This window comes from Falco peregrinus, chromosome 5 (assembly GCF_023634155.1).
Source record: "Falco peregrinus isolate bFalPer1 chromosome 5, bFalPer1.pri, whole genome shotgun sequence".
NCBI lineage: Eukaryota > Metazoa > Chordata > Aves > Falconiformes > Falconidae > Falco > Falco peregrinus.
This window is the reverse complement of record NC_073725.1, coordinates 84,104,259-84,118,802: the sequence shown is the minus strand read 5'-3', so window position 1 is coordinate 84,118,802 and position 14,544 is coordinate 84,104,259. Positions and strand designations below refer to the sequence as shown.

Sequence of the window (14,544 nt, the reverse complement as noted above, 5' to 3'; positions counted from 1 at the left end):
GTGATGACCTGTCACCAACCATCTTGTCCTAAATACTGCTGCCATTGCTTCCTTGGCAGCTGTTAAAAGCTGAGATCAGGACTGCAGGCATGTTCAGGGCTTCTCCCAAGCTAATGCTGCTCTGAGGACAAGGGCTGTGAAAATGTCAAAGGCAGAGGAAGAGAGGGAGAGGCTGGAGGTGGGCAGGATGGAGGCAGTCCGGGAGCTGCAAGAGGACTCTGGGAACATGAAGCCAGGAATGTGTGTGTCTGCTGCAGCAAGTGAAAGAGCAATTCTAGTTGAGAGTTGGATGCTCTCCAAGTTCAAAGGAAGACTGCTGTGTCCAGTAGCTGGATTTGTGCCTCCTGCTGCTGGGAGCAGCCTCCATTTCTTGACCTCAGAGCACTGATGCCAGCTGAGGATTCCAGTAACGCCCAGGCTTTGGGCTCTGGCCTTGCCCAGACCCAAGGACGTAGCAGTGTGTTTGTCCCTGATTTCCATGAGCACCTCCACAGCCCCTCAGGCTACTGGTGTCTTCAACCTTTATTCATCTCCTCGGGTCTGGTGTGGCCTCACAACCTATTGTGGATGATTCATAGGCCAGCTGGGGGTAGGACCTCCCTGCTGCAGCGCTGTACTGCCACGGTCTGGAAATCCCCGCACAGGCCCTTGCTTTCAAGGGAGCCAGATGCCATTTGCTAATCTCTTGGGCTCCTCTAACTTTTGGTTTTCCCCACACCCTTCTCAGAGTGTGCTATGGAGGCTGGTCATTTCTGACTGGGGCAATAACAGCAGTCTTTGCCTGGGTTTTGGTATCTACCACCTTGTCATGAAAGACGGCACAGTTTTTTAATGCCATGCTGTTCTGTTACAGAGAGCAAGAGGAGGACCAGATGTTGGCAGACATGATCCAGAGGTTGGGTAAGGGCCCTTTCTACTCTTACGGAGCAGCACTGGGTGGCTCTGGGGCTGGCGGGTCTCAACCTGCTCTGTGTCTTCTCCCTCTTCTGCAGATGGATCTCTTGAGAGCCAGGAGCCAGAGAAGAAGAAGAACAAGTTCCACTTGCCCAAAATACGGAAGCAGAAAAATAAGAGTAAAGCTCAGGAGTGATGTTCCTTTGCCCAGCAGGGCCATCACAGGTATGTTCCTTCCTCGCTCTGCTTTCCTGGAGTCGTGCAGGACTGTGAAGATGCTCCTCTGCTCCCTGACATGGAGGCTGCATATTTGCAGACCAAAGGGACAGTGTGAATCCCTTCTGGCCCTGGTTTGGGGGCCAAGGATACCTTTCCCAGAAGATGGACTTTTAAGACTTTTTTCCTTATTTTGGTATAGCTCGGAGCCGGCTTCAGCCTTCTTGGCAGCTCAGGAGGGCAGAGCTCAATTTGCCCGTCCACTGCTTGGGTTATTGCAGTCCTGAATGCAGAAGCATGGCACTGCACGTCACACTTGTCACACTTGTGTCAGCCAGGGCTGCACCAAGGACGCTACGCTGGTCTGTGAAAGGGCCATTCTCCCTCCCTGTGCTTGCTGTGGCTCTTTGGCCAGGATCAGAGATGCAGTGGGGGAGAGGGTACTATGGGGAAGAGAGATGGACGGAATCCCCCTTATTATGCCAGTGCAAAAGGGAGCTGCAGGCCCCACAGCTGGAGGGGGGCAGAGAGCAGAGTCACCTCTGTATCAGTGGGGTAGACTCAGCGTGGTTTCAGCAATAGTGCTGTTTCCAGACCTCCTTTGGGGAGCTGCTGTAGGCTGGTTTCTCAAAGCCATGAGGGGTTGCTCCCTGCTTCATTCCCTCTACGGGGGAGATTTGTAGCTTCCTTATTTCTCTGACTGCACGGTGAAGCAGGGTTTTCATTGTCTATGGCCTATCCTGCTGAAAATGAACAGAAGTCTTCTTTTAACAACCTGGTGCTAACTGGGAGCAGAAGGGAATTAATGGGTTTGCCTCACCCGTGAGTCTTCTGCATGAGACCAATATTTCAGTTCCTGAGGCTCTGTCCCTGGGTAGCCAGCAACCTCAAGGAATGCTGCCATTCATCTTGGTGAGACCAGAAGAGCACGAGCAGGTCCTGGGCCGTGGCAGTGAGTCTTCCTACTCTTCCCTCAGTCCAGTGACTGCAGCCAGACACCTGCCCTGTGTGGCAGCATCCTCTCTTCGCAGTCAGCCTGAGGAGCAGGGATGGAGACAGGCAGGGGAAGATCAGATCAGTTCATGATGCCTCTAGCTCTGGTGTGTGTGGACTTCCCTTCTCATTCCAAGCCAGGTACTTTGAGGTTTCTCTAAGTCCTGTTCTGCAGCAGGGCCTGGGATTCTGCACGGCGGAGGCGTGCACGCTGTGCCCGATGGCAAAGCGGAGGCGATGCGTCCCTTACCCACGAGGTGGCAGCGGGGGTCTCTGTCCCAGGCAGCCTGCAGGGTGTGCTGGGTGGGGGTACCGAGGGGGTTCCTGGTGCCCACGGTCTGTGCCATGTGTGTCCGTGTGGTGGGATACCCTGTACCTGCATATGCTTTTGTCCAATAAAGAACCGCTGGAGCAAGTCTCAAGAGTCCCAGTGCGAGTTTGGATGTGGGTCACCGGGGTGTGGGCTGCCCAGGGCACTGCGAGCGCTCACGGTCCCTCTCTGGAGCTGTGAGAGGCAGTGGAGTACCTGTGATGGAGAGGCTCCCCTGCCTGGAGCTTGCTGCAGACCAGCTGTAGGTCCTGGGAGGGCAGCAGCACCAAGGGGTTTTTCAGTGATTTCATTTACGTGTAAACTCCCCCCGCTCTCAGGTAAGTGCATTTTTCCCGTTGCTGCTTTAGCACTACACAGTCTCCAAGCCTTGTGGGATCCCAGCCTAGCCATCAGTCGGGGGGAGAAGACGAGAGGCAGGGCTTGTTCTGCCACAGTTGTGCTGTGGCATTGGTGAGCCAAGTGGCTGGACCATGGTTCCATCAGGTAAAACACTGATGGAAGCGCTGTCACCGCACTCTTTGCTCCATGTTGGCCTGTGCTTGCCTGGAGGGGAAGACAGGCTGGTTTTGGGGGACATGCTGACCACAGGGGCTGGTGTGCTGTGCCTTGCCCTCCTGGTCTGCTTCTCGGGAAACTCTTTCTTTCCTGGGGCTGTGTGTAAACCTGAGGGGAAGGAGGAGGGCCTCTCTGCCAGACCTGAGCATTAGCAGCCTTGGAATTAAACCTGTCTGTGTAGGCTGCCAGCTGAGAGGGAGGGAGCTGAAAGCACCTCTGCTGAAGGAGAGAAATACCCTTCCTCATGAGTGGGTCCCCCTCCTCCAGCTCTCCCAGACTGTCATTATTGCTGGGCTTTCATCTTTTCAGGCTCAGATTCTCCAACCTCAAGAAGTTTAGTCTGGATTTGGCGGGGGGGGGGGGGGGGGGGGGGGGGGGGGGGGGCGCAGCATCATCCAGACTCATCCAATCCTTCCTTCTGCAGCGCAGTTCAACCTTCACCCATCTTGAAGGCAGGCAGGACATGGGGTCTATGCAGGAATGTGATCACAGACTTAACCAGCAGTCCCTGGTGCCCTGCAGGGGCAATGAGTGCATGGTTTGACCTGCTGTAGGGTTTGCTTTTGTGAGAAAGCCAGCTGCTCCAGAGGGCAGGCACTCCTTACGCCTGCTGGCTGTGTGCTTACCTGCCTCCAGGAACAGCTTTTGAAGGGAAAACTGCTGCTTCTCTGTCTGGAGGCTGTTGGAGATGGTAACCCTGGTCTAGGGGATAGCAGGCTCACCTGGAAATGCTGCGTGGGTTTCAAAGGTTTGAGTGGTCTCTAGACAGAGAAATACTGAGAACAGGAGTGGCGACAGGGTCCCAGCCCTCCTTGCCACGCCGCTGGGAACAGGAGATTATGGGCTGGTGTGAAGCTGAATTCAAGACTGACCTGAGTTATTTCTACACCAGAGGTGAGCAGAGGAATAGTGGAGTAGTGATCCAAGCGCATCCTGCCCAGAGACCCAGGCTCTTGCCTGTACTGATGGAGTGCTGTCTGGTCTGGTCGTGGCCAGGGTCTGCTGCTGCCAAGCCCTGCAGAGCCTGCTGCAGCTCCACAGCTCCTGCACCCCAGGCAGCTGCTGGCTGTGAACGTCAGGACAACCCAGCTTGTTCCTCCTTCCTCTACCTCGAATGCGGGACTCAAAGGATTTGCATTTCCACCACCCTCCTAATCCAAGGCTTGAAAAGAGCCCTAGATGAACTAAGCCGTTGACTAAGGTGGAGAAAGGGAATGGCTTTTTCCAGCTGGCTGCGTTGAGCTGAGCTGATTCCCCCCGCCTGACCCCTGTTTACTCTCCCAGCACAAGCAGCTTTGCTCACCCTGTGGAAGTGCTCCAGGAGGCAAAGCAGGAGGATTTGGCCTTGAGGCTGAGCAGAGGGAGGTGTTGGGAAACCAGCTCTCGCTGCCTCTCCATAGCAGTCACCCCTGAGTAATTAGGCAGTCTAGGCACCCTCCTGTAACCAAACAGGAATCAAATTCCTCTCCATTCTCCATGGGAAAGGGCCATTTGTGCTCTGCTCCGGCCCCACCAGCCACCGAGCCCCGAGGTCAGGCTAGCAGGAGGTTGACAGATACATTGCTGTGTGCATGTGGGTGTCTGCATTTTGGTGATGACCGAGAGCTTAATTGCTCTTCTAGGTCAGCTGCTCCACTTCCAAAATGATTTCAAGGGGGCTGAGCTTCCTGCTCATTTCCTGATGGCCTCCTCATTCATGGCTTCTCCAGCTCCTGGATACCCGGAGCGCTGCGGCTGCTTTCTTTGTAGCTGAAGGGGAGAATGGGGGGGGCTATATGGGGCCTGGGGGCTGCACCCGCGAGCCTCTGCTGTTTAGGAGGCTCTTGGGGGTCCTTCTGCAGGGCTGAGGTGACGGGGAGGCTGCTGTCTGCTCCAGCACTTCAAGACTTGCAAATGAAGCTGTGATTAGGCAGTGTGTGTGTGTATGTCTCTCTCTTCTGCCGTTTTCTTTAATTACAATCTCAGAGGTAATTTCTGACGCATCATTAACAGTTCTGAGTAAACAAGGGGAATTCTCCAAATTATTCGCCATGAGCACAAAGGGAAATTGGCTTTCATCGTCTCCCTCATCACCCAAGGAAGAAGCTGTTCTGCAGTAGGCGTGGGGAGAAAGGGAACTTTGTGGCTGCCCTCAGATGCCTCAAGCCAACTTGAGACGGAGCAGCAACACTTCCAGTTTATCCAGCTGAGAGGCCAGCTCTGCCTACAGCTTTTTGTCCCTGCTCCTGAGCTGGGGCTCGTCACGTTTGCAACTGCAAATGCAAAGTGCTTCTTGCCTACAAGAGCCTTGGATGCTGCTTTTGAATGTTCACCTCCGGTTTCCAGCTGGATGAATCGGTACCCGAGCTGCTCAGGAGACGGGACAGACCAAAAGCTTCCTCAGGGAAGGTGACCCTGGTCCTTGGCTGTTGGGGTGAAGGGTGATGCCAAGGCCAGCATGGGCTTGGGAAGGGAAGGAAGGAGCACTGATACGGAGGGACTTGGGACTGGGAAACTAGATTTGGTCTGAAGCAAGGACTCTGAGGGATGCTGGTGTGCCCTGTGAGAGCAGCAAATATGCCTGGCAGCTGGAGTGGGAGGAGGTGTCTGGAGAGGACCTCTTTGCTGGGAGTCCATGGGAAGGCATTCCAGCCTAGTGCAGGGCTCGAGGGAAAGTGGCTTCATTAGATGGGTGACACATGGAGCTGAGGTGAGGCAGTTGCACCCACTGGAGCATCCCCACGGTGCTAACAGCCCCTTCACCCACACTCCGGCATGGTGGCAAAGCATCTGCAGCAGCAACCAAGGGAGCGAAGGTTATTTATATTCATGTTGCAGCTCTGCCAACCATGACTTTGTTATCTGCCAGGCATGAATATTATTTGAATACAGAGTTTGTCGTGACTATTCTTCCGCGTGAAACGAGGGATTTGCTGTGGGATGGGAGCCCTCCCTCCGGCTGTCAGTCAGGAGGGGTTTCCTTTTCCTGTCTCGTTGGAAGCCGCATCCCCAGCAAGGTGAGACAGTGGACACTTTTTCTCTTGTTAATATCCATGTCTAATCTCCTCTCAGAGGGGCCCTTTGTCCTAGACTGTAGCCAAGATGAGTAATTCAGGGATAGATGAGACGCTATAATTGGTTTGTGACAAATTAAAACATTTTTCCTTCGGAGCTGAGAGCAGGACTGTGGTCTGGAGCTGTCAAGCGTCACAGGGGAGGGTGATTTTCGGAGTAAGCGCATTGCAAATTGGCTCCAGATATGCCTTGGAGTCTGAAATTAAACTCCAGCTGGTGACTCTTCTCAGTTGGGGTTTTATTTTAGCAGGGGACAAAGGGAACATGTGCAGGGAGGGACAGCCTGATCGATAAAGGGAATGTGACTTTTTTTGCATCATGCAATGAGCTGGGGACCGGAGTGAGCCCCAGTGGGGATGCTGGGGAGCACCCAGAGGTATGGCAGGAGTAAGAAGACCAAGAGCTGGAGCCCACCATTGCTTGCCTTTCCTCCATGCTGCTCTCCATGGTTCCTCCATCACATCCCAGCGAGGAACGACCGCTACAGAAAGTTGCAGCTCAACCATCTCTTCCCTTGGTCGCAAGTGGGTGCCAGGGACAGAACCTCCTCAGGAGCTGCAGGCTGGTCCTTGCCTGGTAATACTTACTCTCCTGGGCTAAGGAGAGTCCCTCACTTCCACCTGGAGAGCAGAAGACCAGCTAAAAATCAGTAACACAGAGGTGATCAGGACAGACAGTTTGATGAAGTACTTGGTTTGGCCCCAAGGCGGTTTTGAGCTGGATTTGGGCAAAGGGATGGAGGTGGGAGGAAAATGTCTTCCTGATACAACTGCTTAGCATTGCTTAATGGAGAGTGCTATGGCGGCAGCATCTCCGCCTTGCGATGGAGATAGATGGAGAATGGAGTGCGTGAACCTCAGGCTGGGGAAAGGTGTGGGGCTGAAAAGGGGCTTCAAAAGAGGCAAGAGGAGTCACCGTGGGGCTGGTTTGGGTGTAAAAGGCGGTGAAGAAGTAAGCTCTGAGATGGGAGGAGCGGACAAAGTCCAGAGGACAGGGGTGTTGGGCCTGGGCCTTGCCAGACTGGTGAGGTGGAGATCACAGGCGGGTTCAATATGGGAATTTGTCAGATGAGTGGAAGTGAGGTCTTGAATTGTCTGCCTCAAGATTTTCTATCTGATACCAAAGCAAAAGGAGGCCCAGGGAAGGGGTGCCATGAGTTTTCTGGGGGGGCTGTATCTCAAGGAGAAGGAGACGGTCTGGAAGAGTATCAAAACAGAGAAAGTGCAAAGGCTGTCAGCGAGGTGGGGAGTTCAGACCTAGAGTGTCTGGGGAGGAGATCTGGGCATCTCCTAGACACAGCTAGTCTAACTAGCAGGCCACAGTGGCTGGGTGATGGTGATGGGGACTTGGAGGACTTGGAAGGAAAGATCACAGGATCTAGTTGAGCAATGCAAAGTGCAGAGATGCAGCAAATCCTGAAAGGCAGGATCAGATGGTGAGCTGTGACTGGTGTCACTGGCATTAAGATGTTAGCTAATCCGGTTTAAGGGGATAAGCCCCAAAAAAACTGTGGAGACCTAAATTGGAGCTTGTCAGTCTCCTGTGGAAAGCAGAAGTGTGGAGGAGGAGGAGGATTTGCTGAAAAAGCCCCTGGATGGTTGGTCAGAGACAGGGCGGCTGGTGGAGGGCTGGGAAGGTGAAGGGTCAGGAGGTATCGGGGAGGAAGGAGTAACAGGAGTCGCCGAAAGCTGCATGGGGTAGAGAAACCACTCACTGTGGCAGGGAGAGCATGGGACAGCCTGTGCAGGGAGCCAGGGCAGAAGGTTGTCTAGGGCATATGGGGGGGGAATGGATGGGAGAAATCATGGAAACCCTGCTTAAACAGAGATGGGACTTAGTGCAGGGACAGCTGTGCTGTATTTCAGAGGTCACACGCGATTTTACTGTCTTTTCTTACCATAAGTGTGATGTTGTTGCAACAGAATAGCAAAAGGATAGATCAAATTCAGTTGTCTTGCTGATGAGGATAAAATAAATGCTTGGCTGCATACTTGTTATCAATGTTGCTTGGATATTTTTCAGAAAAGAGACAGGAGGCACTGGGAGTTTGTAACTGGAAATGACAAGGTTTGGAAGGAATCACCGGTCTAGTGTCAGTCCATATGTAACTTCCCTTGTTACAGTTTGTCCCGGAGCCGCCTGGGCTGCACAATCTCTCTCTTAATAGCCGACCTATAGCCCGTGCTGTTGGTGAAACTGGTAAGGTAGCAGCAAATCTACAGAAACCCAGTGGTTATAGTCTGGGAAGCTTATATGATGCATATCAAAGCCAGTATGTGAATTGCATAAGTGTGATGTAGGTCTGGCACTAAAGTGATAAGAGTCATATCAAGGGAATAACTTAATTAACTGGTCTTGATCAAAGAACTATATGAATTCAATAGCCCAGTTTTCAGCACTAAATGATGAAGTTTAGAAAAACTGTACTTGACGCAATTATCAATTTTCCTGTCCGAGGAGCTTTGAAGTGGCATTAAGAAGGGACAGTCTGTTGTTCCATTTAGGACAACTTTCTCCCTCCCTCCAGTGATCAGGAGGCAGAGGGGCTCCCTCTCCTTTTCAAGTGCTCATTTGAAATGGTCTGAAGCATAATAAACACTGGATGCCAAGGGGAATGGTATCTCAGCTTTCACAAGTTAATTGTTTCAGATGGTGTAAATCAGGAACAAAGAGCTGTCCTTTCTCTGCCAGCCAGAAAAAAATTCTTAATTTCCCTTTAGCTTTAATTTTGCTCAGGATTTTGGAGGGAAAGGGGTCCCATTTAACTTCCAATGGTCCTGGACCTTTTGGTCCCTCTGGCATGTTCCAGCTGCATGCTGTTCAATCAAGGTGCCAGGTATGAAAGCCAGGATGGAGTTAGGCTGTAGAAAGGCTTCTGGAAGTCTTTAAAATACCAAATGCCATGTGTGTTTATCCAGTCTGGATGTGTCTATACATACCACAGTGTTGGTATCTATCCCACAAGTTGGGCTGGGGTGCAGGATGACTTTCTGGGCCAAAGGGAGAGGGAAGCAACCTCTTTTAAAAATATTTTTTAAAAACGAGAAATCAAATGCTGAACCATCACGAAGAATACCAGTGAAAGGCCTGTTCTGCAGAGGGGCAGGGTTTTTCTGGCCTTTCTGAGCAAAATGTGGCCTGTGTATTTGTTCCGGGACTAAAAATGGTGTCACGGATAGTCGGTGAGGATCTGGCTGATGAAATCCACCCCGTTATGGAAGCTGAGGTTTAACCTTCTGCACAACTTCACAGCTATTTTAAGGGGCAGTGGGCAGCCCTGCACTGCGCCCTGCACCACTGTATGTGCCCTCCGCTTGCTGCTGGATTCTCTCCCCTCCTTCGTGTCCAGCTGGCACCCTGTAGACTCACCTTGCTGGGTAGGTAGGGTCAGGGAAGGAGGTGGTTCCTTTCTCCAGTTACCTTGGCTGATCTCAACCAGGTTTTCCAGAGAGGCAGGCCAATGTGTTTGGATATGCCTCTTGGAAAAGGATGGCTAAACCTCGTTCATCCATCAGTGACAGTGCTGGGAGAAAAGCCCCACTGCTTCCGGCTGCTGCTACCTGTGAACAGACTTCCCCACTCTTCTCCACCCCCGGGGCACTGTGTCCTTTCCACTGGTGAGTACCTCATTCCCAAGGCAGGGAGAACTGGGGATGTTTCATGTCTGCCAGGTACGGTGTGAGGCTGCTGTGAAAAGCTGAGAAGTCTCAGAAAAGCCCTCGGGAAGTCAAGGATTAATTCAATTTCCTTACAGCTCCAGGACTTCCCGCTGCAGAAAGCAGATGGACTTTGGTTTTGCTCTCTGAAATGAGGTGGTTCCTCCTCCCTGGGCAGGAGGAGGGAATGATTTCCAAGGGCAGTAAGCCCAAGGTCCGCTCGCTTGGGTCTTCCCCAGAATAGGGCTGAGTGATGAAGGTGGGATGACTTGCTCTCCTAGCCACACCGCTGGTTTTCCTCCAGGAGATGGAAGGAAGCTGGGTGCTGGTAGCTGGGAGGCGAAGCTGCAGCTGGCCACGCCGGCTCTGAACAGTGAGGGCAATTAGAGATCAGAAGAGCTGGGGTGGCTTCGTCACATTTCCCTGCTGCTGTTCTGGAGGTGATAATATAATTCATATCAGAAGAGTTAGTGGGCTGAAAATGAATTGGAGAAATCAATCCAGAGGGTATAAATGAATTAGCATGTAAATGAGGACACTTGCTCTACATAGTTTAATATTGCCTGCAGCTGTAAATAATTCCAGGGATGGAATCAAAAGCCGCAAACAACTTCATTTTTGTACTCCTCCCCCGTCCGGGAGCACCTGCAGCTACGACCGACCCACCCTTGCAGTATCATCGCATTGCAAGGGAATTAAAGGCTATGAGATGTATATACTCTTCACTCCCCCCTGCCCCCGATTGGCCATTATTTACAAGGCTGCTGCTCCTGGTTCCACGCACCAAGTGGCTGTTTGTGCACGCATGCAGCAGTGCGTGCACGGCGAGGGGGTGACATCTCGTGCAGCGCATCGCAGGCCACCCTGGCCACCCCATGGTGGGTTGACATGTGTGTGAAATAGCAATTTCTCACCAAGACCTGCGGCGTGAAAGGCCTTGATTGGGGTGGAAGACTTACCCCTCCTGGGGTGCCTAAGGATGCGAGAGGTGGGTGCTTGGAGCTATCTGGAGAGGCAGCATTTCCAGGAGAGGTGGAAAACTGCACTAGAAGTGCTGTGGGACCGAGTGCTGTGTACGGTCTGGAAAACTGTAAGATGTGCAGAGATGGGTCATTACGGTGGGGGAGGTGTCGGGAAGGTCCTTTATGAGAGGTGACTAAACAAGCACAGCTTATTTAGCCTAACAAAATGAAGGCTGAGAGGAGCTGTGATTGCACAGGCAGATAAACACAAGGGAAGGAGAGGAGCTAGTTAAGCTAAAGGCCAGTGTTGATACCAGAACATGCAGATACAAACTACTCATGAATAAACTTCAGAGGGAAATGAGATGGAAGTGTCTTAAGTGCCAAAGCAGAGACTATGGACGAGCACTGGAGAGTCCACACAACCAGGCTGCTCTCGCACTGGCGTTTGACTGTAAAATAGGATTATAGGAGCAGGTCCCTCAAGATCACGCAACTGTGTTTTGTGATCTGGGAAGTCCTGCCTGTTGCCAAAAGCCCCTTTAATATTCTGGCAGGGGAAGGTTGCAGATCTGAGGAGGGCATATGTCTCGTTGAATGACTCCAAGAGTGGTTGTTGAGAGCTTTTGGAGTGGTGCTGATGACAGGAGGTTAAAGATGATCCTCAACAGTCTTTTATCAGTGCTTCCCTCTTGTTTTTGACACTGACGGATCACTGAGTTCCCTCTTTCATCAGGTTGGAGTTTCAGGTTCTGTACTAACTAGATCTCCCAGGTGGACTGGAAACACTGATTAAGATGGATAGAGTGAAAGCAAGTCCATTAAATTGTTAATAAAGAATATTACACACATACCTTAATCTGCAGCTAGCCTGACACTTTATAAAAGTACATTAGGATATAATCCAATTGAAGCCACAATATCGAGAACATCTTATCTCATCACAAATTGAAATTATATCATATTCCTCATTTCTTAAACTAAAAAGCTAAAACCTTTTAGTTTGCTCTCATATGCTTGTGTAAAACTTAATCAGTGGTTTTAACAACATTATTTTTCAATATGGGCCATTTCTGCTCTCATTTATTTACAAGAGAGAACTTCCTGGTAGGAGAAGTGATTCAATTTGCAGGAGGATACATCAAGCACTTAAGGATTTTGTAGGGATTGATTGATTATTTATCATGTTATCTTGCCTGGAGACGTCTGATATGCCTGTGCTTTTGCTATCTCTCATTCCACCTAATGCTCTTCCTTTGCGTCTCGCTCCCCTCCAGTGCTAAGGGCGCTCTTCCTGCGTGCGCGTGCCTGCACGGGTGTGTTGGAGGAAAAGGGGGTCAGGGAAGGCAAGGCTGAGGCTGTCTCTGTTGGGATGAAGACGCTGGACTGGGCAGATATGAGAGATTCATTTCACTGGAAGATAGCTCAGAGGTAAGAGAGGTTAAAGGGTGGTTTGCAATTCTGCTGGATTTTAACCGCAGGCTGCTGTGCTGCTCAGCCATAGGTCTCCAAGTGCATCAAACACGTCCTTCCGCACAGAGGAGGGAGCTGGGGCACAGAGAAGCTGTGTGGTTTGCTGGAAGTCCCCCCAGGAGCAGAAAACAGCCCTGAAGGGCTGTCAGCCCTGGCTGGTAGCTAGTCACCTTGGGCCACACTTTCTAGGGCAGCCGTAAACACCTTCCAGTTGCCTAGCGAAGCACTGGGTGATGTCTGGGTGCCTCTGTGGGACAACGTGTCCTGCTCAGCCGGGCTGTCCCAGTCATGCACTGTCGGTGGCTTGCCCAGGGCTCCTTGCAAAGCCACCGTTGTCCCTACACTTGTGATGAATCTAGTGACCCAAGAAGGCTGGGCTTGGGGTGCAGAGGGGAAGGGGCCACCTCTTCATGCTTAAAGGAAACCGCTGTCACAGCAGTCTCGCAGGTTGGGGGGTGCTAATTGTCGTCTGCTGCCTTGCTATGGCAGGAGGGTTCATTAGTAATGGCACGTCCTCCTCGGAGGTGTTGGAGCTGAGGCTAAAGGGGAGACACTCAAGTTCTCCATTTGAGGGGGGGGTGGTGTCCCTGCAGGAGCCCTGTAAGAGAGCTGTGGCTTGAGCTTCGTCCTGAACGGTGGCTGCTCTGTGGTGCCGGGCATGAGTGGGTGAAGGAGGGGTGCTGCCCACAGGGGCTGTTGGCCTCACATCCCTGGTGGAGCTTTGGGGCACTGGATATAGCAAGACAGAAAACTTTTTTGATTTTAAGTAAGCAAATAATGATAGCAGGAACTCCAACCAAACCCTCAACTGTTCGGACCACAGTTGTCTTTCTGGCAGGGGGATGCACTGGGAACAAGGACATTCAAGGTTTATTCTTTTCACTGCTGTAGATTTTGGCAAATTGCTCTCCCTGCCATAGTTTTCTCTGAGCAGTTTGAGATCAGCTGGGTTTATTCTTTTATGAGTATTGGAGTGCAGGAGCTGCTCTCTTCTGGTGAAAATAAATACAGAAATCCTGAAGCACGACTCCAAAGAGAGACAAGCCTGTGAAAAAGTACCATGCTGGAAAGAGCGTACATTTGGTTTGTCTTATTTTTCTTTTGCTTTCTGGGCTTTTAGGGTTCCTGTTGTAGGGATTGCACCAAGATGACAGACTAGAGAGGTCTGACAAATGGAAACACAATCCCCTGACTCCAGGAGCTCAGACTTAAATATCAACAAATACCTCAGGATGCACTTGTGAGTGCTGATGGAGCAGCTGACTCTGCGAGCGTGGAGGTGAACAACTCCAGAGCCCCGCAGAGCCCCGCAGTCCCGATTTGCTGAACCCAGTGGAATAAATTCCTGTATAAGATGATCCATGTGCATGGGCCCTCGCAGGATCAGGGCCAACGTTTGCAAAGTGCTGTGAGATGCTTGGATGAAAGGGACTACAGAAGCGCAAAGTATTACTTTTTCATGATTACTGCAATTGCTATCCTTGGGGCTGTCCAAATGTTGTTGTTCCAAGTGAAAATATAAAACCCTTTTGGCACGTTTCTTTTTTGCGTTGTGATAAATAGAAATGCAGGAGGGGAAAAAAAAATATCTCCTAACAGTGAGAGAAGGAAAGCAGTCCCTGTGCAATTTGTTACACATCTCATATGTCTCTGACTGCTAGCTGTAGAGATATTTAGAGGGAGTATTTAGCCAACCCAGTGCACAGCCTCTGGAGTACTGGCTTCTGCTTTGGTCCATGCTTGGTTGAACCTTTACAGCAGCTTTATGTTTTTTTGACACAGCATTTCAGGAGAGGTTTTGATTCTGGAAGATGCCAACTGCGCCAAGTAGGGCTAAGATGATTAATCAAATTATTTGAAAGGGTGTTCGCCAGAACTGGGAAGTGACCAGTCTCCATCCTAATCTCTGGATTGAGATGTCAAGCCGGCCTCCAGCTCAGAACACTGAGCTCGTCAGGAGGCAGAGGGTGGAAAGAAATCTCCAGCAGCGAACAGCCTGGCAGGGCTGCCTGTGGTGGGAAGGGAAGCTGGCCGTCAGGGGCTGCGGGGTGGTGCTGCTAGGGGGGGCTGGGTGAGGCTGGCGGGGGGGTGTTGCACATCAGGCAGGCCAGATGAAGCTTCTCCAGCTGCTGCAGAGCAAGAAGAAGATGATGGTTGTGCCTCAAGCTGCCTTCCTCCCACTGGGCTGTGGGGAGGAGGGGTATGGCCAGGATGTGCTGCACTCCTGCAGCTCCTGGCTGGCCGTAGGTTATGGGCTCCTCTGCTCCCACTCTGATTTTAGGTCTTTGCTGAGCAGGATGGAGGAATGTGTGGCCTGGCATGGAAGAGACACAGGCACGAAGCAGTTTTGAACTTGGTGCCAGTGTCAGGTGCTTAGAGGAGCTGGGGCTTTGACTGAGGTCTTGCAGGG

General features: G+C 51.6%; 1 protein-coding gene across 4 annotated transcripts in view; it reads left to right on the top strand.

Moving 5' to 3' along the window:
• Window positions 1–13,669, top strand: part of MICALL2 (MICAL like 2) — a 35,947-nt gene extending 22,278 nt beyond the window's left edge. Inside the window, exons 16-20 of one of the 4 annotated variants that reach the window (XR_008747189.1) lie at window positions 854–900; window positions 993–1,119; window positions 9,483–9,660; window positions 11,939–12,092; window positions 13,255–13,669. Coding sequence is in view for 2 of the 4 variants with exons in the window: in XM_055803775.1 (XP_055659750.1) it covers window positions 854–900; window positions 993–1,090 (145 nt within the window). In the remaining 2 variants the exon portion in view is untranslated. Of the gene's footprint in view, window positions 1–853; window positions 901–992; window positions 2,520–9,482; window positions 9,661–11,938; window positions 12,093–13,254 lie in introns of those variants that run through there. The other 3 variants (XR_008747190.1, XM_055803775.1, XM_013295424.3) reach the window with 3 other exon arrangements.
• The last annotated feature ends 875 nt before the right edge of the window (window positions 13,670–14,544 follow it).